At 48.2% G+C, this 22,730-nt stretch overlaps 1 protein-coding gene across 3 annotated transcripts in view; it reads left to right on the top strand.

Annotated features, from left to right (window-relative positions):
• fhod3b (formin homology 2 domain containing 3b) overlaps positions 1 to 22,730 on the top strand; it is a 144,400-nt gene that overhangs the window by 112,422 nt on the left and 9,248 nt on the right. For all 3 annotated transcript variants that reach the window (XM_023824351.2, XM_023824350.2, XM_072715959.1), the window contains 10 exons: positions 6,925 to 7,035; positions 7,505 to 7,666; positions 9,306 to 9,356; positions 10,609 to 10,847; positions 12,599 to 13,018; positions 13,296 to 14,224; positions 18,845 to 19,003; positions 19,768 to 19,950; positions 20,480 to 20,599; positions 21,418 to 21,579. In XM_023824351.2, the coding sequence (XP_023680119.2) occupies positions 6,925 to 7,035; positions 7,505 to 7,666; positions 9,306 to 9,356; positions 10,609 to 10,847; positions 12,599 to 13,018; positions 13,296 to 14,224; positions 18,845 to 19,003; positions 19,768 to 19,950; positions 20,480 to 20,599; positions 21,418 to 21,579 (2,536 nt within the window). The remainder of the gene's footprint in view (positions 1 to 6,924; positions 7,036 to 7,504; positions 7,667 to 9,305; positions 9,357 to 10,608; positions 10,848 to 12,598; positions 13,019 to 13,295; positions 14,225 to 18,844; positions 19,004 to 19,767; positions 19,951 to 20,479; positions 20,600 to 21,417; positions 21,580 to 22,730) is intronic.

The raw sequence follows: 22,730 nt of genomic DNA, 5'->3' as shown, positions 1-22,730 counted from the left end.
CAGGCCTGCCTCATTGTACCCTACACAGGCCCCAAGCCTGCCTCATTGTACTCTACACAGGCCCCAAGCCTGCCTCATTGTACTCTACACAGGCCACAGGCCTGCCTCATTGTACCCTACACAGGCCCCAGGCCTGCCTCATTGTACCCTACACAGGCCCCAAACCTGCCTCATTGTACCCTACACAGGCCACAGGCCTGCCTCATTATACCCTACACAGGCCCCAGGCCTGCCTCATTGTACCCAGTACAGGCCCCAGGCCTGCCTCATTGTACCCTACACAGGCCCCAGGCCTGCCTCATTGTACCCTACACAGGCCCCAGGCCTGCCTCATTGTACCCTACACAGGCCCCAGGCCTGCCTCATTGTACTCTACACAGGCCCCAGGCCTGCCTCATTGTACCCTACACAGGCCTCAGGCCTGCCTCATTGTACCCTACACAGGCCTCAGGCCTGTCTCATTGTACTCTACACAGGCCCCAGGCCTGCCTCATTGTACTCTACACAGGCCCCAGGCCTGCCTCATTGTACTCTACACAGGCCCCAGGCCTGCCTCATTGTACCCTACACAGGCCTCAGGCCTGTCTCATTGTACTCTACACAGGCCCCAGGCCTGCCTCATTGAACCCTACACAGGCCTCTGGCCTGCCTCATTGTACCCAGTGCAAGCTTCCGGCATCACAGTACCCAGCACAGGCTTCAGGTCTGCCTCATTGTACCCAGCACAGGCTTCAGGCCTGCCTCATTGTACTCTACACAGGCCCCAGGCCTGCCTCATTGAACCCTACACAGGCCTCAGGCCTGCCTCATTGTACCCAGTGCAGGCTTCCGGCATCACAGTACCCAGCCCAGTCTTCATGCCTGCCTAATTGTATCCAGCACAGGTATCAGACCTGCTTCATTGAACCCAGAACAGACTTCAGGCATCATTGTACCCAGCACAAGCTTCAGACCTGCCTTATTGTACCAAGTGCTGGCTTCAGACCTGCCTTATTGTACCTAGTGGAGGCTTCTGGTGCCTCATTTACCCCGCGCAGGTTTCCGGCATCACTGTATGCATCACAGGCTTCAGACCTGCCTCATTGTACCTAGTGGAGGCTTCTGGTGCCTCATTTACCCCGCGCAGGTTTCCGGCATCACTGTACGCATCACAGGCTTCAGACCTGCCTCATTGTACCTAGTGGAGGCTTCTGGTGCCTCATTTACCCCGCGCAGGTTTCCGGCATCACTGTACGCATCACAGGCTTCAGACCTGCCTCATTGTACCCAGTGCAGGCTTCACAGTCCACAAGGTCAACTCCTTTCGGTTCCTTTCTACCTCTGCTCTCATGAATGTGTGTTTCTATTTTCGTTTACATCCTTAGCATTTCTCCTTCCATCATTTTTCCTGCTCTCCTTCCATTTCAGCGATACGTTGTTCAGGGCCTCAGCAATGAACATCATAACCAAATCTGTTAGCTCATGCCTGCTCAGTAACTGCACAGCCGAAAGCGATTCCAAATTTCCTGCTACCCGAAAAGAGGAAGTGAATCACGAGGAACGGTCGGTGGCCGACGCCTGCTTCCTGAGGTCCATCGATTGCATCTTTCCTGGACCTCTTCCTCCTGCCATCTCCTCACCACCCTCTGCGCCAGCCTCTCTCCCCGGGCATCAGCAGAACCCCTCCTGTGGCCTCCCCATGACCCTGGTGTCTGGCTCCTCCTCTCGAGGCTCCTCCACATTCACCACCCCCTCCGGCTCCCCCTCCCCCACCCCGAAGCACCTGTCCTACCTCCTGCACTCCCCTTTCCACCTCTTCCTCTACGACTTCAATGAGGTAGAGGTTTCCAATGGTTCCAACGAGCCTCAGACGGATGGAGTGGGAGGGCCATACCGCAGGTAGTGGCCTGAACCCAGAGAACAAGCATAAACCGTTTCCTCTGCAATTGATGCAATCAGAATAACAAGCAGTGAGCGCTGAGCCAGGGCCACTGCCCCCTGTCGCTGAGCATCTATACACGATGTGCGGATCTGCAAGTGGCCATTAGCGCAGCTTGAGTTGTAGCATCATGCTAACTGTAGTGCCGCTACCCCCTTCCCCCGCCTAGGCGAGCCGCTTTGTTTAACATGCGCCTTTTGTATTTCATAAGGAATGCTCTCGTCTTTCAGGAGCAGACAATTGGCTTGACCAAGCTGGCTGCTGCCGGAGAACCTTCCATGCACATCTCGCAACTTTTCTCATGCTAATCGCACATCTGCCTCATTGTTTCATGACAATATGCAACACAGTTTGCCACAACGCTTCTATTTTTACGAACACATGAGGCTCTCTCTGCTTGTTGAGGACAAAGACAACGCAACTGCCAGCTCTTCCTGTTGGTCGATAAATGACCTGAATTCTGATTTCCTGATTTCTAAGACTCTAAGGAAGTACTCTGCGACCCATTTCCCACGCTGTCTCCATGGCTGTTATTTCACGCACACGAATGCTCGGGTTATTTTTTAATGTAACAGCCAACAAAAAGAAAATATCCTAATTCTTATGTTATTATATTCTTGTAACGCTTATTCACGGTCCATTTAACTTTAACCATGCTCTAACGCCTTAATTTAAAACTTCATAGCTGCTCTGCTATTACCCACAGAACAGTTTATAGTGTGATGATTAAATTTAAAAGCTCCTCAATTTATTGTTTTTGACAAGGGAATATAAACACTTCCAAGCCCTCCCCTCCCCCCTGCCCATGCTATGACCACCCCCTTCCTTACCTGTAATTTTCAACATAAATCTAACAGAATGTTGTTGTTTTTATATAAAACAACCAAACCTTCAGTGTGGAGTGGATGCAGTGTGGAGTAGACACAGTGTGGAGCCGACGAGGTGTGGAGTAGACGCAGTGCGGACTAGACGAGAGGCATGCTGCTGCAGGACACTCTGCTCTTTTGCTGTTGTTTTTCTCTCTAGTTACAGCTGGTTTTAGTTTAGTATACCATCTGGTTGACCACTATGGTTAATTATGCAAATTCATCTATGATTACTGCATTACTGATTAATGCATGTTCACTATAGCTTAAAAAGTGCAGTAAAAAATTGTACAAAATTTGATTTATTCCCTTTTGCAGCATATCAAGAGTAAGAATAATACTTGTTAGAGCCTCTCTAGTGGTGTGCGGTGTCCTTCTAGCTATGCAGAGCAGTGTGACAGTAATTACAGAATCACTCGTCCTTCTCCGCTTTGAACCTCCTATCGCTGTTTTGTTCTTCTCTAAGCTCAGAATGGGACAGCGTTGTGCTCCAAATCCCAGTTAACTCACCCACCTCCACCTGTCACCTCTCTCCCCTTGCAGCTGAACAAATGTGTATTATTCACAATATTCCCCAAGTCCTTCTAGAGCTTTCTGTGGCTCTGGCAGGTAAGGCCATAGGTCGAGTTTACATACCAGTGCCTGGGCGCCTATTACAGGTGATTATAGAATCAGTGTCACTTCGATTCACCGAACATTTTCACTGGAATATAGATGAAATTTCTACTGGTGGTTTGGTATTCGTGCTGTATTAGCTTACATACATACATAAAGGTACACATATAGATTTCGATTAATGATGTGTTTCGCAAAAAAAATAATAGAATGTGAGCCTGTGAATATAGACAATTGCTGTGCAAGGTGTACATTACTGTAAAAGTCTGACATCTGTGCTGGTAACTGCGTGGTGTGGAAATGTATGGAGAAGTAAGCAGTGTCCTATGAAGGAGAAGCTAAGATCTTGTGCACTCTGGGTTATAGGGAGTGAGTGTTAGGTAGGAAACGGGTAAATGGGTAGTGTATGACTCAGCAGGTTAGGACGCTGTGCCTGTCATCAGAAGGTTGCTGGATTGAATCCCGGTGTCAGAGTGTCTTCTTTACTGGGCCCTTGAGCAAAGTTCTTAACCCCTAATTGCTCCAGGGACTGGACTGTCTGACTCTGCTTTCGAGGGTTTGTGCTGCTTTGGATAAAAATGTCTTCTTTATAAATAAATAAAATGTAATTGTTGGGTGCTGTTCAGTATTCTGGGAGAGAGAGGATGACTTAATAAGACAGTGGCTATAGCTTGGGTGAAGGAACTGTCCAGATGGTGTTTAGGGTTTGTCTCTAGCAGCCCAAGCTGTCATGCGATGACTGGGAGGGGTCAGCACTGATCTCTTCGGCTCACGTTGTTGCTCTAGACTTGAACAGGTCAGCAGCTGATGGAAGGTGGCAGCTGATGACCTCTCCTGTGGACCGGCTCGCTTGCCGGAGCTCGCGCCGGGAGGGGGTGAGATGCTGTCTCGACTACCATAGCGGGCTGGACGCCGTCATTATAGCGCGGCAGAGCCGTGCTAGCAGGGCCCGGCAAAGGGTGATCTCCATCAGCTGTCAAAGAAAGTCCAAGCGGTCTTGTTCATTCTGCAGAGGTCGGCACCCCAGACAGAAACAGGCTAAAATGGTTGAGCGTTAAGTTTTTTTGTTTTCTGAAAGTCAGGAAGGAAACTGTACATTTGAATCCAGACACAAAAATCTACGCCAGATGAATCCCTTGACATTACTTGCCCGTAATCCATGTTGCACTAACATACAGCTTTGCAAACCTTCTTTGACTGGTAACGATTCAATGTGAAAGGAAGTTTGCTCTTGGTCTCAGTAGCAGTATTTAACTGCACAGCACTGGCAGAGTGTTAATCATTGTTGGATCTTGGAATCACGTGGCACAGAAGGTCTTCAGTCTTTCAGCAACACCAGCTGCTTTGAGATCATAGACCTGTCAGCTCTTTGTCCCAGCCCTAATCAGACTAGTAAGACAATAAAATAACACAAGTTCTGATCAGAAGTCAAAAATAGTCGCTTGACATCTTCTCATCTGATGAATAAATAAGCCACCCATCTGAGGTTTCCACTGGCAGTGAGTGGGGTACCTGGTGGTGTGTCTGGCCAAACAGGGCTCCCTTTGTTCCAGGGTGGGAAGGCACGGCGATGTCAGACACCTCAGAGATAACCCTGTCACACTGTGACACCAATGGGCGTCGGAGGTGCCAGGTTTGCACCCCTAATAATGGGCGTCGGAGGTGCCAGGTTTGCACCCCTCATAATGGGCGTCGGAGGTGCCAGGTTTGCACCCCTCATAATGGGCGTCGGAGGTGCCAGGTTTGCACCCCTAATAATGGGCGTCGGAGGTGCCAGGTTTGCACCCCTCATAATGGGCGTCGGAGGTGCCAGGTTTGCACCCCTCATGATGGGCGTCGGAGGTGCCAGGTTTGCACCCCTCATGATGGGCGTCGGAGGTGCCAGGTTTGCACCCCTCATGATGGGCGTCGGAGGTGCCAGGTTTGCACCCCTAATAATGGGCGTCGGAGGTGCCAGGTTTGCACCCCTCATGATGGGCGTCGGAGGTGCCAGGTTTGCACCCCTCATAATGGGCGTCGGAGGTGCCAGGTTTGCACCGCTCATAATGGGCGTCGGAGGTGCCAGGTTTGCACCCCTCATAATGGGCGTCGGAGGTGCCAGGTTTGCACCCCTCATGATGGGCGTCGGAGGTGCCAGGTTTGCACCCCTAATAATGGGCGTCGGAGGTGCCAGGTTTGCACCCCTCATGATGGGCGTCGGAGGTGCCAGGTTTGCACCCCTAATAATGGGCGTCGGAGGTGCCAGGTTTGCACCCCTCATAATGGGCGTCGGAGGTGCCAGGTTTGCACCACTAATAATGGGTGTTGGAGGTGCCAGGTTTGCACCCCTCATGATGGGCGTCGGAGGTGCCAGGTTTGCACCCCTAATAATGGGCGTCGGAGGTGCCAGGTTTGCACCCCTAATAATGGGCGTCGGAGGTGCCAGGTTTGCACCCCTAATAATGGGCGTCGGAGGTGCCAGGTTTGCACCCCTCATAATGGGCGTCGGAGGTGCCAGGTTTGCACCCCTCATAATGGGCGTCGGAGGTGCCAGGTTTGCACCCCTCATAATGGGCGTCGGAGGTGCCAGGTTTGCACCCCTCATAATGGGCGTCGGAGGTGCCAGGTTTGCACCACTAATAATGGGTGTTGGAGGTGCCAGGTTTGCACCCCTCATGATGGGCGTCGGAGGTGCCAGGTTTGCACCCCTAATAATGGGCGTCGGAGGTGCCAGGTTTGCACCCCTAATAATGGGCGTCGGAGGTGCCAGGTTTGCACCCCTCATAATGGGCGTCGGAGGTGCCAGGTTTGCACCCCTCATAATGGGCGTCGGAGGTGCCAGGTTTGCACCCCTCATAATGGGCGTCGGAGGTGCCAGGTTTGCACCCCTCATAATGGGCGTCGGAGGTGCCAGGTTTGCACCCCTCATAATGGGCGTCGGAGGTGCCAGGTTTGCACCCCTCATAATGGGCGTCGGAGGTGCCAGGTTTGCACCCCTAATAATGGGCGTCGGAGGTGCCAGGTTTGCACCCCTCATAATGGGCGTCGGAGGTGCCAGGTTTGCACCCCTAATAATGGGTGTTGGAGGTGCCAGGTTTGCACCCCTCATAATGGGCGTCGGAGGTGCCAGGTTTGCACCCCTCATGATGGGCGTCGGAGGTGCCAGGTTTGCACCCTAAGCCTAACCCTAAGCCTAACCTTTACCCTCATACACTCGCTATCTGCTTCCCATTTGTCCTGTTTTCTTATATTCGGAAATTGTTACTTTCAAGGCTTTTAAATTTTTCAGTTTTTAACAATTATTACATATTTATTTATCTGTTATTTGAGTTGTTACTATTGTGTTGTGTGTTAATTTGTGTTTAGTGGAAGGACCATCAAGGTAAGATTTTCATTGCTTGGTGGAACTGACTGCGTACATGATAAATGAACTTGGATTTTGAATCTTGATTTGAAATTGTATGTTTAAGATGCAGATATAACTGCATTATCTTGACTATATAACCCCAATCTGTCCCTTCCGCATTCCTCCCCTTGCTGTCTTAGGAACAGCTGCCAAGGGAGTCCATACATGGGCCGATCCTACTCTAGCATTAGTGCCCCCTCTACACCCTCCAGTCGCTATAGTGCCACAGTGTCTCCTTCAGCAGACTCCAGGTGAGAAGGACCATCTGTTAAGCGTCGGCCTTTCTCAGGACCTGAGTCCTGATGTTTGGCCGGTTTGGCTCCACTGAGATGTTAGATTACTTTATATGGCTCTCTAATGGTGAGGACATCAATGTGTGAAAGTAATATGGACTTTTCCAGAGCCAGTGGCATTTCTCAGAATATGAGGTGTTTCTGTGCTGGATCAGCCAGTTCTAATCTGCCAGCAGAGCTCTGAGACTGGAGTAATAAAATAGCCAGTTACATGGATTTGTGGCTCTTCACAGAGGTCCTCCTGCTAAGTTCTGAACCCACAGTACTGCCTTCCAACCAAATAATCAAGTTTTAATTGCTGTCATAAAGTCTGACCGAAATATGCAGGCCTATTGTCAGACTTTCCAGCTCATGGGGTCACTCCCTAAAATTGCCAACTCCACAACACTAAACTTCTAATAATGCCAGTTGTGTTTGTAATGTCTAGCTCCTCTCCTGCTGCGGGCTTTTCCCGACCAACCCTGGGGGGTTTGCTGACCTCGTCGTACCGGCAGCACCAGGAATCTCTGGCTGCGGAGCGGGAGAGGAGGAGGATGGAGAGGGAGGAACGGCTGCTGAGAATTGAGCGTGAGGAGAGGAGTCGTTTCAGGTGAGTACCAGTGGACATGCCCTCGGGTCTCCAGGGAAGACGTGCTACCAGAATCAAGGAGTCAAAGGGCACCGTAGCACCAGGAACCCTATGATACCACTTTGAGAGTATGAGCAAGTTTTGTTTGTCTGCATACTTTTCTTCTGCCCTCTCTGTCCTCGGACTTACCCATGTCAAGATGATGTGTAGTCAGTGTAGCCAACAAATATTTAATTTGTCAGAAAAAAGACTTTGAACTGCAAACATTTGTGACAGTGTAGGAGTTCCATTGTAGTCTGCAGAATTAGGCACTCAAAGGGCTTACCACACAAAGAGCCTCTCTCCCTGCCTGCCTGCCTGCCTGCCTGCATGCGTGCCTGCCTGCCTGCGTGCCTGCCTGCGTGCTTGTCTGCATGCCTGCCTGCCTGCATGCGTGCCTGCCTGCCTGCGTGCCTGCCTGCCTGCCTGCCTGTGTGCCTGCCTGTGTGCCTGCCTGCCTGCGTGCCTGCCTGCCTGCTTGTCTGCATGCCTGCCTGCCTGCCTGCGTGCCTGCCTGTGTGCCTGCCTGCCTGCGTGCCTGCCTGCGTGCCTGCCTGCCTGTGTGCCTGCCTGCCTGCTTGTCTGCATGCCTGCCTGCGTGCCTGCCTGCCTGCTTGTCTGCATGCCTGCCTGCCTGCCTGCCTGTGTGCCTGCCTGCCTGCCTGCTTGTCTGCATGCCTGCCTGCCTGCATGCGTGCCTGCCTGCGTGCATGCCTGCCTGCCTGCGTGCCTGCCTGCGTGCGTGCATGCCTGCCTGCCTGCGTGCCTGCCTGCCTGCGTGCCTGTCTGCGTGCATGCCTGCCTGCCTGCGTGCCTGCCTGCGTGCATGCCTGCCTGCCTGCGTGCGTGCCTGCCTGCCTGCCTGTGTGCCATCTATGAGAAATGCCTGAGTTTGTTTGTAGACTCATATGAATTGTCCTCTCTTATTATGGTCAGTGGAGAAAAGAGTAATCAAGGGCTTGCATTCACTGAGCCAACACGAGATGCCTTATTTTGAGTGCTTACCATATAAAGACCCACACTGCCACAGCTCCCATCTAAAAACCGTGGTTATATCCAACTGCTTCATTCCAGAGCTCCCCAGCTCAACTTCCATTGGCTTTAACAGGGAATGATTAGGCTGTTTATGTTACATGTGAAGCAGCTGTTGGTTTACATGTCACTGCCCTTGCCGAGTTCATCGCTACACAAGCAACTATCAACTGCTCCTGTCTTCTTGTGCTTTCATGAAGTTTGAAGTCACCTGCTTCCTCCAAACAAGCCTTACAAATAAGTTGACCCACCCCCCATATTAAACCAGGGCTGTTCCAATCAGGGTCCTCAAAGGCCGAGCACGGCTGATTTTCTAGCCTTACTTTCCCTGTGAACCAGGTATGAAGCCTCTGTGGCCAATCAGAATCAGTAACTATTAAACTAGCTACCTGGGAGAACTGATAACGTGGCCTGGATTTGGAATCAAGTGCCAGATTTGAAGAGCCCTGTATTAATCCATTAAACTCAGTTACAAGGACAGAAAGTCATGTATTACTCGATTATGATTATGATTACGATTACGGTTGTGATTATGATTATGATTATTACTGAATGTGTTATTATTTTGTCTTCTGCTGTTTGATTTCAGCCGGGACTATGTTGACAAAAGGGAGGAGGTCAGACAAGCCCGTGAGGAGAGGTAGGTGCATTTTTCTATCCATTGCACTCCATATTCAACCATTTCAGTTTGTACAGGAAAGTGAAAATCCTCAGCACACATTCAGATGTGGGCACGCTGGCCCCCTAAATTAATTTGGTGATAATAAATTTGGTTAATTAAGTCCTCAGGCTACTAGGTAAATATGTACTCTCCCACTTTCACATATGCATAAATAGGTAAAAAGAATGTGAGCTTATGAATGTGTGCATAATGAATCAAAAGATGCCAATTGTCAGCCCATGCCTACAGCTCACAGCTGTTTTCCAGGAACAGATAACAGATGCTGGGTCCTTTAAGGTAATAGAATGGAAGTTCTTGATAATTTATGGTTCTGACAGTTTATCGGTGTCTGTAGCATATGAAGACGTTCTGCATAAACATGACAAGGCTTTGCAAGTGAACCCAGATAAAGATAAACTTTGTGTGCATAACCTAAAATACCTCTGTGTTACTGTGAGTTTCTCTTTATCTTTTTGAGAGAATACCTTGTCTTTGATATTATAATATTTCAGTGGGGTTTTATCACCTTGTAATTAGCTTATAAAGTAATTTTCCAAAATGAAAACCTGAAATGGGACGATGTGCCTGACAACAGACATCCTTCATATCCTACCCTGTTTCATGTCTCATGTACCAGAGCACAAATGCAAGAAACAGAAAACTGTTACCTTTTCGGACACAAAGTTTTTAGTAATTCTTTGGCCTTTAAATTCTGACCTGCAGTCTGAGGTTTGGTGGGATTTGACCCAAGTCGCTTGTGGGGTTGAACAGAGAAGCAGGATGAACCACCATCTCATTGGGGTGGCACCGTCTCAGACGTCAAAAACATTGGGTGGAGTTTGTGGAGAAGGGACAAAAAGGGCATCAGTTATTCGTTATTATCATGAGATGTTATGAGATCAGTTATCTGATGACGGAGGTCTGTGGTGTAGATGGCGCATTGTGAAAACGTTACAGCCGAGTTTCTTATAGCAGTCTTCCCCAACCTGGTCCTCGGAGACCTCCAGATGATCCACATTTTTGCCTCCTCCCAGCTCCCGGTAGAGATATAAATCAGAACATCAATCGATGAACAAAACCACAATAATAACATGGCTGTCAAATTAATATCTACTAAGGTGTTTCCTACATAGATACTCTTCAGGTTCATACTGTCATCCCGTGTGAGGCTTTCTGTGTCTCCTAAGCGAGCCTCAGCTTTCAGCTAGAGACCCGTCTCCTGTCTCTGCAGGTACAAGCAGGTGGAGAAGCTGGCAGCGGCGGAGTACGAGATAGAGCGTCAGCGGACAGCCCCTCGGGGCCGCAGTGAGCTCACCCTGTCACTGAGTCCACGCCGCTCCAGCCCCGGCTTGCCGTCCATCTGTGCGACCCCGTCACCCGTGGAGCCCCGGCAGGAAGCCTCAGCACGCTCGCTCTCAGCACGCTCGCCCTCAGCACGCTCGCCCTCAGCACGCTCGCCCTCAGGTCAAGGTGTGCATCGAGCTTTCGTTTTCTGTCATAGCATTATGACTGCCATGCCAAACTGTCCAAGGTCAAACGTGCTATAAATTATCCATGAGGGGATTCTCAATTGTTCAAGAAAGTTTAAACCTTAACAAAAATAACGTTCAATCATGGGCTTAGGAACCAGAAGGAATGTGGGGGGGGGGGTTTGCCCCCTAGTATTTAATTTGGCTTCAATCACCCCCCCCCCCCCAAAAAAAAACCAAAAAAAACCTTTGCACCCCCCCCCACAATATCAACCTCTCATATGCCATTATGCCCAATAGTTGTCATTATATCAGATTTCATCAGTTATTGTAACATTCTTTCAGACACCTACTATCCTCTGCATTAATTAAATATGCTTTTGTTTTTTGCATGCGCTTGGTTGCTCGTCACAGAATAAATATTGCTCATGTGATTTGTCTTTTATAAATGCACACTTCACGCCAAGCCTGTCAGCCGGGCTTCTCAGATATGGTGTGACACTCCTCCATGTCACTACATCCCGCTTCCAGTTCAGCATATTTCATACAGTATTTTTGTCGTACTGTTTCCACTGAAGATATACCTCTTTAAGTAACGGGACAGTTACAGCAGTAAGTCCCTTTTAGCTGTGAAGATGTGAAATCAGATATGCATATTTCTTTAAATGGATTGAAGTTTTAGTAAATCTGAATGATGTACTGAGATGCTCAAAACTTGAACAGTGGTTCACAAGGGTTGAGCTGTGTCTTATAAAACAGCCTTTCGTCTGTCTTCATCTCTGGTACAGTAGTTAGGGAAAATGCTGAAAGCTTTGCCCATTCTAAGACTCATCCTGTTTGTTCCCTTCGGGTCCTACATGCACCTTTGTAACTCGTACGTTTGACCTTGGTTAGCAGAAGGTTCTTGAAAAGCACAAGAAACTCAAAGTTGCTTTTCCAGTCTAAGACAGAAATGAAAGTGTACAGCCGTGTCTTTAAGGGAGAGGGGTATATGTTAGAGACGGCTTCACCGAGCATCCCGCCAGTCACGCGCGCTGGTTTGCTCATTAGCACTTTGTGAGTGCCTTTGGCAGGAAAACGTCATACCACATTTCATGGCAGTGTTTGCCATTGTCATCCATCCGCACAGCAGCACAGAACCAGAAGCCCACACAGGACATGAGCTTTACCCTTTTCCAGCATGACAGACAATCTGTAAGGAGTCATAATGAAAGCGTTGAGTAATCTAAGGGAAAAAACACACACATAAATAGATAAACATGAGTGTTTGCTTTGGCTTGTCTGAGGGCAAAGCCTAGTAATTTGATGACAAAGTGGAACATTTCAGGATCTGGATGTGCGACAGAGAGAAGCCACATCCATGATTCGTCCGTGACTGCTGAGCTGGTCAGGCGGTGGTTACTGTGCACTTTCCACACAAAATCTGAGGCTTAATGCAGCCAGCATCCCTGAACTTCTCTGATCTTCTCCACTGAAGAAAAAGTGGGAGAAGGACAGGGTGCCCCAACAGTCGGAGACGAAATAAGTTCACAAGATGTGTGTACGTTTTCCCAGGTAGACAGTTCCGTTTAGCATAGCAGGACATCTTAGTTACATGCTTAGCTTTCAGAAGAGAAGATCCATTGCTACTATAAAGAATAATAATTAAAAAGTATCATAATAATCATCTGAATGATCAGTTGCATGGAAATTGTACCAGAAGTGGTTATACTTTCGTTTAATCATAAAAAAATTATGATGTTTCTTTCTTAGTCCGTGATGGACACCATGCATTAAACCAGGAGTCCAGAACTGGTGAGGAACCCGAGACGAAGGTGGCAGGATCTTCTTCGGAGTCGGTGGAGGAGGAGGTATCGGACAGAAGGGATGTCGGGCGGAAGGTAGAGCAGAAAGTACAAGAGGGAAAGCCGTTGGTGAAGAAAGAGGGGGAAGAAAGAGATGAGGAAGACGTGAGGTGCGAACGAGCGATGGTGCCGAGTGCAGAGGTAGAGGGGGGGCGAGAGCAGGGACCAGAGCGGGACGGTGAGGACGCCGCCCCTTTGAGCGAGAAGGAGAGGCAGAACGAGGAGCTCAATGAGAAGGACAACTGCTCAGCATCCAGCATCTCATCAGCCAGCAGCACTTTGGAGAGGGAGGAGCGGGAGGAGAAACCCACCAGCGACACGGAAACAGGTGCGGGGGCTGCTCCATCCTGCGGGGGTCATTGGTGTGGAGACTGATCTCTCCTTCATTGCAAATGAAGTCAACATCACAGGTAGCCTTCAGCTGAGGGCTAGTTATGGCTTTTGTGATTTAATGAGGATTTAAATTACACTCATTCATAATTATAGTTTTATTTATGTATTTTTGTATTTCTATATTTATTTAATGCATATGAATTATTGATCAAAGGTAAATAATAATTTTCTGTGATATGAACTTAATTTTATGTGTTTCTTTGCAATTCCAGAGACGTGGTCACAGAGCATTAAGGATGCAGACGTGAATGAACAATGTAGTAAAGTTCTCAATAGCAAACTCTTTATGTTGGACATGCTTTATTCCCAAAACAAACCTGCTATGGAGAATGAGGAGAAGGACGGTGAAAAGGGCCGAGAACGGAAGGCGTGTGAAGGCCAAGACCCGTTCGTGACAAACCTGGCCAGCAGGATCTCTACACTGGAGGCCAACCGGCAAGCTTCAGAGGAGAACGTGAAGAAGATGGACGTCGAGCATCTGGACAACCAGGGCTGTGTCCGGGCTGTTGCTGAGAAGTTTGGCGATTTGGTGAAGGGGCTGGTGTCCCCACCAGAACCTGAGGTACCGGAAAGGCAGCCGGCGCAGCCAGACCGGACTATACACTCCGCTTCACCGCTTCCTGCTAAGAAGGAGTCCGATCACATCTGGGACCAGCTGATGGCAAGTCCACGAGAACTCCGCATCAAAGACATGGACTTCACCGATTTGATGGAGGAGGACGACCTGGACATCCTGGATGTGGGTAACATGGGATCTGGAGACCTGAGAGACTTGGCACCACCCCCACCCCCTCCTCCCTGTCTCAACTCCTTGCCGCCCCCTCCTCCCTTGTTGGGGTGTCCTGCACCCCCTCCAATCCCGGGCATGATGCCTCCACCCCCACCCTTTTCTTCAGCAGTGCCACCCCCACAGCTGCACCTCAGATCCCCACATCTGGGTCTGGGTGAGCCCCCCGCATTTGTAAAGAAAAAGAAGACGATCCGCTTATTCTGGAATGAGGTCCGACCTGTGGATTGGCAGCACCGTAACCACAAGCACCGCAAGGACTCACTGTGGTCCAAATTGGACCCTGTCAAGGTTGACACGTCCAAACTGGAGCACCTCTTTGAATCTAAGTCCAAGGAGCTACCTGTCACCAAGGTAAGGATATACGGATTTAAATATCAGCCTGTTAGCATCACACCGATCCTCTACGAAATTTTGCAGCAGTGAAATTTGACCATAGTTGAATTTCCTTTTATTGATCTCTTTGGAGATGTTTGCATTGAGTAGCTGATTGTAGAATTACAGCTGATGGGCTAATTTGCATTCCACTCTGCAAAAATAATATGGGAACGGGATTTTTTTGGTCCGTGAGCATTAGTGCCACCTAGTGGTTTGACTCCATGCTTTAGGCCAAGGTTTCTCAACCCAGTCCTCGGGGACCACCAGACGGTCCACGTTTTTGCTCTCTCCCAATTCCCTGCCAATTGGGAGAGAGCAAAAACGTGGACCGTCTGGTGGTCCCCGAGGACTGGGTTGAGAAACCTTGCTTTAGGCAACACTTTTAGTGGGGTGGTCGAGTGGGTCATAAAATAAGTGCTTGCCAGTCCGACATATGTTTATTTTTTTGGGATTGGTTTGCTCGCATGGAGTGGGTTGTTTTTTTGATGGAGAAAGCTAACCCTAAGCCAGCTGTTAGCATGATTAGAATGAAAAGCGCTGATAACATTAATTACTGTGGCCTGTTTAATCTCAGGCATTATATCCACAAACAACTGTAAACCATGGAATGCATTCTATCGGTTTTTAAATAATTGTTCTGTTGGGTTGGACATAATAGCTAAAAGGCTGGAATTCAAGGGACTATGTCCACCAACATGCTGTGTGTATTGTACCGCATTGTATCACTCTTGACAATATTTAACCAATCTGAGCCAAATTTATCTCTAGGTCTATACAAATGCGGAAAGTTATAAACATGCGATATGAAATGTAGGTCAAGTCCATCCCACATCAGAAAATGTAAGTGTGATAGAAATGAAAACGTATGGATTACAGATAAGACTGTATGCCTTGGCTTAAAAGTGCTTTTAGTCACTCAGAAGCTGTGTATAAATCAGTGAAAACATATTCATTTTCTGGAAGCCACACAGGTTCACTTGGTCCAGATCACATTAGTGTTTTCAGTTTTGATATTTAGCAGCATGATTTTTTGGAGAACGAAAGTTAACACACGACCTGCTAACATCTACGTGGGGATTATATAGGCCGTTATATACTTTTCTTTCTTTCATATACTGTATGGTAAGATTCCGAAACCACAGACAGTATGGTTTATTTCACCTTTTGAAATAAAGGTTTGTTGTATTCGGATGCTTGACATTCTCCATAAATGCTAATTATTCTAACAGGGCTAAAAACTTAAAACTAAAAAGCAGATTGTGATTATCATACATATCATAACGTATGTCACACCTCATTTTTCCTTTGTCTGCATAAATTAACACGCAGTTCATCTTTAGAGATGGTGAATTGCTAAAGAAAAAGGGAAACGTTTTGAAACATCTGGTGAAGTAATACATTAACATCCGTATGGAGTCCATTACTCACTCATGTACTCGTCATGTACTCACTCATGTACTCACTCATGTACTCGTCATGTACTCACTCATGTACTCGTACTCATCCTCATGACAATGCGCCAATGCTGATAAACAGTACCATGAGATGACATATCAGCAATATTGTTAACGAAATAGACAGGGCCACAAAATGTTTGTGGTGTGGAAATACTTCAGAATTAACAACAAAAACCAAAACATGGTGGACTGCGAGCTCTGTTCTCTGCTAAAATAGCAGGAGGAGGTACAAATCAAGTTCATGGTACAGAAGTAATCTGATTAAATCAAGTTCGCTGATCCATTGATTACCAGAGAAACTAAAAAAAACAATGGTCAGCACTGCAGTTTAGCAGCGGAGTAGCGGGAGGAAACTCCACGACAACACAAGGAGACCACCCTCTACCGGGGAAACACGAGGCGACCACCCTCTACCGGGGAAACACGAGGAGACCACCCTCTACCGGGGAAACACGAGGCGACCACCCTCTACCGGGGAAACACGAGGCGACCACCCTCTACCGGGGAAACACGAGGAGACCACCCTCTACCGGGGAAACACGAGGCGACCACCCTCTACCGGGGAAACACGAGGTGACCACCCTCTACCGGGGAAACACGAGGAGACCACCCTCTACCGGGGAAACACGAGGCGACCACCCTCTACCGGGGAAACACGAGGAGACCACCCTCTACCGGGGACATGGCGTAGACTTGGGCCCCGGTCCCAGAGGTGTGAGGCGACAGTGCTAACCATGTCGCCCATATGTCACTCGGGGTGTGACGTATCATCCAGTGCCTTCCACGTGTCATGTTTCAAAACAGTTCAGCCCCATGGGAGATGGGACAAGCCCGCATCTGCTCAGGGAGTCACCCAGGCTCCCGTCATGTGTGTGCAGCCTGAAGCATCATGGGAAGGACAAGTCACTCTGGCAACCGTGTGCAGCTCAAGGGAAAATGTATCGTTACCAGCAAGCTGCTGGGAGTTTTAAGGACACATGTAATCTGTCCTTTTCTACTAATACTTCACACGACCTCTGAAAATGAATATAGCAAATCTTATAGGCGGTGGCTCTCTAGCACAGTGGGTAACAGTTCAGCAGGCATCCCACACAGGGTATCCCCTGCCTTGTGTGCTGTGCTTCCTGGGATAGGCTCCAGGCCTCACGTGCACCGTGTGCCGGATAAGCCATTGTGGGAGATTGTTGTAAATTTTATTGAGAAGCATAATATTTATGATTTGGGATTCTGATAGACAGAAAGCGCGCACGCATATTGGAGTCCAGCTGTTCAGAGTGGCAAATGCTGCGTTTTAATGCGAAACACGGTTGCCTCCAGGGTTTGCCCGTCGTTCACAGGCAGCTGCTGTCAATTTTGACCAGCTGGCAATCCCAGAATGCACTGCACTCCCACTTCTGAAAGGTGGCCATGCCGTCCTCATAGAAGCGCAAATGAAAACAATGCACTTTTTTCAGGTGCCTGTTGGTATCCGGGTGGAAGCGTTTATAGTAATTACAGTTTTTAGTGACACAGGAGGGCTCATCCTTCTGAGCTGACCACATCAAAAGCAGTATTCTCCACCTGTGTTTCTCTATGGGTATGTCTGACTTAGCCCTAGAAAATTCCGTCGTCGCTAAGCATTGTGATTAATTAAACAGTATAAAACATAGTCTGCATTTGCAAGATGTACTGTAGGATTATGGAACATCAAAGCTTCATGGGGGGTAAATAAATTAAGGTGGTGAGCATCTGTCTGTGGGTGCAAGTGACAACAGTCATGGAGGGGTGTCTGTAGACCAGACGAGCTTCACAGCAGATAAAGCAGATCAGAGCTGCAGTCACACAGCCCACCTAGCGAGCACACAGCATCCTGACTGTAAGCGCTGCTTCTCCAAAATATGAAGTGGGTCTGTTTCAGCTTTGACATTCTGTGTTTGGTTCAGGTGGACTGAGAGAAGACACTTTCCAAACAAACACAACTTCACTGGCCACATATAAACCGTGTATTTTTGTGTGTTTATCTGAAAATAGTTTGCAGAGAAGAGAGACACAGGAAGTTGTTTGCTTTTCAGGCTTTTGTTTTGTTCTTCGTTTATTGTTCTTTTTTCTCAGTTGTGTTATGTGTTTGTTTAGTCTGGGACGGGGATTGTCTGTGCGCCTTTTTCTCATTTTTGTCTGTCTACTGTTAGTATTTAATTATTCCCGCTAAGATGCTCTGTAGCTTGATGTTGACAGTCATGAGGGGGTGGATTCTGTATAGTCCTTAGGCGGGTGTTATTTTTTGACAGGTTCCCCCTATGACTGATATTTTTCCTGAAACCCCCCCCCCCCCCAGGAATGATATTTGTCCTGAAACCCCACACACCCACACGCACACACACACGCCCACACACACACACCCACACACACACGCACATGTAGGGTAAACATATCCTTATGGGGACCGCTCATTCATTTCAATGGGAAAAATGCTAACGCTAACTATGACAACCTTAACCCCACCCTGCCCTAACCATAACCATAAGTAACCTAACAAAATACAAGAGTTTTTGCATTTTTAGCTTTTTCATAGCAGTCACCGATTTTTATAAAATGGAGTTTAAAAAAACGGATATTTATCACGTTATGGGGACATTGTGTCCCCATAAGGATAGGTAAACCCGCTCGCACGCACGCACACACACGCACGCACACACACACACACGCACACACACACAGACACACACACGCACGCACACACGCACGCACACACACACATTACCTCACAGCTCAATGGGGAGGATGTGCCTGTCTTCCAGCTCACAACTTAACAAACTCACAGGAAGTTTCTGACACTGCAAGTCTCTCTATTTTTTATATTTTTAATGGTTGCAGTTTCAAAATAGGTCAGCCCCCACCTCATACAGTTCTCTGTTTTTTGTTCCCTCACCTGCACCCCCCCACCCCCCCGCAATTCCTTCACGCCTAGCAGTTTGAATACCTCTGCCCTAGATGGTCCCATTTTTCAGTGGTATTTGTCACACTCGCTGATTGTGACGGCACTCCCGCTGATAAAATTCCTCCCAGCCGTTCAGTGTGTGTCATGTCTCCAGTGGCCGACTCTCTTCCAGGGCTGGAATAGCTCTCCATGCCCACTTGACCCCATTTCTCACGACCCCAGAAAACGGCGGCGGACGGCAAGCGTCAGGAGATCATTGTCCTGGACTCAAAGAGGAGCAATGCCATCAACATCGGCCTCACCGTGCTCCCCCCCCCGCGCACCATCAAGACGGCCATCCTGAACTTCGACGAGTACGCTTTGAACAAGGAGGGCATTGAGGTGAGAGGCCTGTGTAGCCACTCAGAGGGGCCTCTTCAGCATTCCTCCTAACATAGTCCATTGAGTAGGAGTGTGCTTGAACCCATTCAGGCTGTTTTTATGGTGACTCATTGTGCGATGAACACGTCAATCATAATGCCTAGGGTGTAGTTTATCCTTCTGAAAAAAGTACCATCTCAGTGGAGCATCTCAGAGCATTTGTTATATTTACAGTTGATCATCCAAAACCATTTTATATTCATAATTATGTCAGTTCAAGATGAATGACTTTCTAAGGGGAGACACCTGATGCTGAAACTCCTTAACACCACATTTCACAGTTATACCAGGGCAAAAGGCAGAATAAATCATATCATTTTTATTATAGACTTAAATCAGCACATAATTTCTGATTCCACAATGCCTTTTGTGCTCTGTGCTCTCTCAGTGGGATCTCTCCCATCCTGGTTCAGTCCTCTGAACGCTCCCTTTCCCAACTTCCCCGCATAGCGGAGCCGTCACACAAGGACGGAAGACTGTAAACAACACGCTGCCCTTTATCGCAACCTCTTGACCTTTAATTGTCTTTCACAGATGTGCCGAGATCATTTTTATGTCTTAGATTTGTTTTTGTTGCTTAATTTGATGCACCTTGCAGCTCGTAACAGGTAATTATATGTGAGGTCGGATTTTATACAGACAGATGTCAGATTTACTGCTCTCCCCTTCTCCTTGTTCCATGTGCTCATTAACTCCCTCCCTCTCTCTCGCTCTCCTCCCTGTAGAAAATTCTGACCATGATCCCCACAGAGGAGGAGAAGCAGAAGATCCAGGAGGCGCAGCTGGCCAACCCGGACGTCCCCCTGGGCAGCGCCGAGCAGTTCCTCCTCACCCTGTCCTCCATCAGCGAGCTCTCCGCCCGCCTGCAGCTCTGGGCCTTCAAGATGGACTACGAGGTCATGGAGAAGGTGGGAGTCTCCTGAAACGTGCTTCCTATCCACAGTCCCTCTCATACACACACTGTCATCTTCATGGAACACTGGAAACTGGAAACTTCCATAGGGAAATTGACTTCATCAAACAGTAGATTCAGTGTCTTGTGCGGGGGGCAAGATGGGGGGGGGGCCTGAACTGAAGAAGCTTGTGTGTTCTTCTGCCAGGATGGACCCCTTAGATTCTTAGAAATTTTCATTTAAAATGGCTAAATATTTATTCCTAAAATCCCTGGCAGGAGCCACTACTAAGAGCCTAATTACTCCGGGATGCAGACCCCTGAGAGGCGTATTTTAGTAGTTTACAGGGAATAACACTTAGTGCTGAAGGAGAAACACCGTAATTAGAGCCATATTTATTTGCTCTTTAATATAGCAATGATCACTGAAGCCAGAACTTTACCTCAAAGAGACCAGCTGAGGCACACCTGTTACACAGTACTTATCCCAAACAAATAGCCCTGGTCCCTCCCTCACTCCCCCCGCCGCCCACCCCATCCCACAGGAAGTAGCTGAACCACTTCAGGACCTGAAGGAAGGGATGGATCAACTGGAGAAGAACAAGACACTGCGATACATCCTGTCCACGCTACTGGCCATTGGCAACTTCCTCAACGGAACCCATGTGAGTGCCGAGTGCGGCGGGAGGTATGAGGGGCATGGGGGGGCATGGGGGGGCGAGGGAGGCTGGGCTAGGCGGGAGGCGCAGAAGGTTGGGTTCGGGAGACGCGGGAGGAGGCAAGCCGCCAAGGTTAGCAGGCTGCTTTGAGTGACATAGCGAGCTCATTAGCAGCGGAAAGGTTACATCTGAAGACTGGGTCGTGTTCCATCCATCTTCCTTACCCTTATCCAGTATGGGGGCGCAGACTGGACTGAGTTGTGTGTTTAATTTCAGAATGGAGAGGATTAGAGTGAGTGAGGCAGCAGGCGGAATCACGAGAGAGGCTTTGGGAAAGTGGGTGGGAAGATTTGTATTATGACAAGTGGCACTTTGTCATTCCATCCATACAGGGGGGTAAAGCTTCACAAGATAACGCTGCCCCAGAACCATGGCATGAACTATAAACATGTGTGCAGTATGGCCCCCGCTGCCATGACACGGCACAGGGTGCGGAAATACGTGTTACTTACGTGGGATATTTTAAGGACAATCAACACAGAGAATTACAGAGCAGAAAAATGAGTGTGTAACTAAATTATCTGTAAATGAACTGTAAATCATAATGACAAAACGTAGCAATAAAGTTTGATTAACAATAAATAATACAGTGATTGTAATGCAGTGACTGTAATGCAGTGACTGTAATGCAGTGACTGGTGCCACAGGGGAGGGAGGCATGTCCTTTAAGATGGGGGGCAGAAAAGAAGAAGCTGTCCCAGCATCTGGCAGATTCACTTCTTGTGTTTTTCCTTAATTTTTTTTGCTTTTGTGTTTATCCTCAGGCCAAGGGCTTTGAACTGAGCTACCTAGAGAAGGTTCCGGAAGTGAAGGACACAGTGCACAAGCAGTCCCTGCTGCATCATGCCTGCGCCATCGTCGCAGAGAACTTCCCCGACAGCTCCGACCTCTACTCCGAGATCGGGGCCATCACACGGTCAGCAAAGGTACCACAGGCCACGTAACTAGCAAAAACAGACCAACCCCTGGGAAATGATAGTTTCTTTTTTAAAATACATATAATTACACTATTAGCCACTGCAATCACTGTGTTTATTATTTAATTCATTTTGTTTGGTGTAAGTTACTAAGTTTTGAAGTTACATTCCTCTAACCTTGTTTTTCTCATTGAATATGTTTAGTATATGATTTTAATGAACTCCTCAGAAATTTTTCAGGAATACATCTTGCTTTGTCGCAATGTTTACTGTTTACCTAAACCGCAGTGTAATTGGAAATCATGCTGACATATTGATGGTAATGCTGAGTTTATATGCTTCCAATTTATCAATATGATAAATGGAGATTAACCTGGTTATCCACAGGAATCTAGTTGCACATACACTGCTATAAAACTGCATTCCTTTGGCGTAATATATTTTAGTTCATTTACCGTGCGGATCACATCTGGGCCCAAGCCTGTTTTTGCTCCACAGACTGACAGCCTCATCCATTAACAATGATCCTTTTTAAAGTACATCTATCAAGCTTTATTGCTCTTTACCAGTGTTTCCGAATCCGGTCCTCAGGGACCCACAGTCGGTCCATGTTTTTGCTCCCACTGATCTCTCTAGCAGATTGTCCACATTTGTGCTCCCTCTCAGCTCATAAGGAAACACCTTAGTACATATTAATTTGAAAGTCATGTTATTATTATTGTGGTATTGTTCATTGATTGGTGTTCTGTTTCATGTCCCTGCGGCTGGGAGAGAGCAAAACTGTGGACTGCTGTGGGTCTCCAAGAACCGGATTGGGAAACAGTGCTCTTTACAGTGCTCCCCAAATCCTTTGCAGTACTGTATTAGACTTGGCACCCTGCACTACTCCCCATACCGCTGCGGATTCTCTCTGCTGCGTTACGCTCCCCTGCTGCGCTGCTGATAGGTTCTTAGAAGGTGCTGATGTAACAGCCAGAGGAATTCCAGGGAGACTGACCCCGCTGCCTCTATCCAAGAATGCTGGTCCTGCTTAATCATGGTTGACTGGTGATAGAACCCAGGCTCAAACCGGGTCTGACCTAGAGGCCCCGCCTGCACAAGGGACGGTCACTCTCACAGGATGAGCTCCTTGGGAATGTTGTGTGCGCGTTGGATGTTAT

This window comes from Paramormyrops kingsleyae, chromosome 9 (assembly GCF_048594095.1).
Source record: "Paramormyrops kingsleyae isolate MSU_618 chromosome 9, PKINGS_0.4, whole genome shotgun sequence".
NCBI lineage: Eukaryota > Metazoa > Chordata > Actinopteri > Osteoglossiformes > Mormyridae > Paramormyrops > Paramormyrops kingsleyae.
The sequence above is the reverse complement of the archived record's forward strand: the minus strand, read 5'-3'. Positions and strand labels throughout refer to the sequence as shown.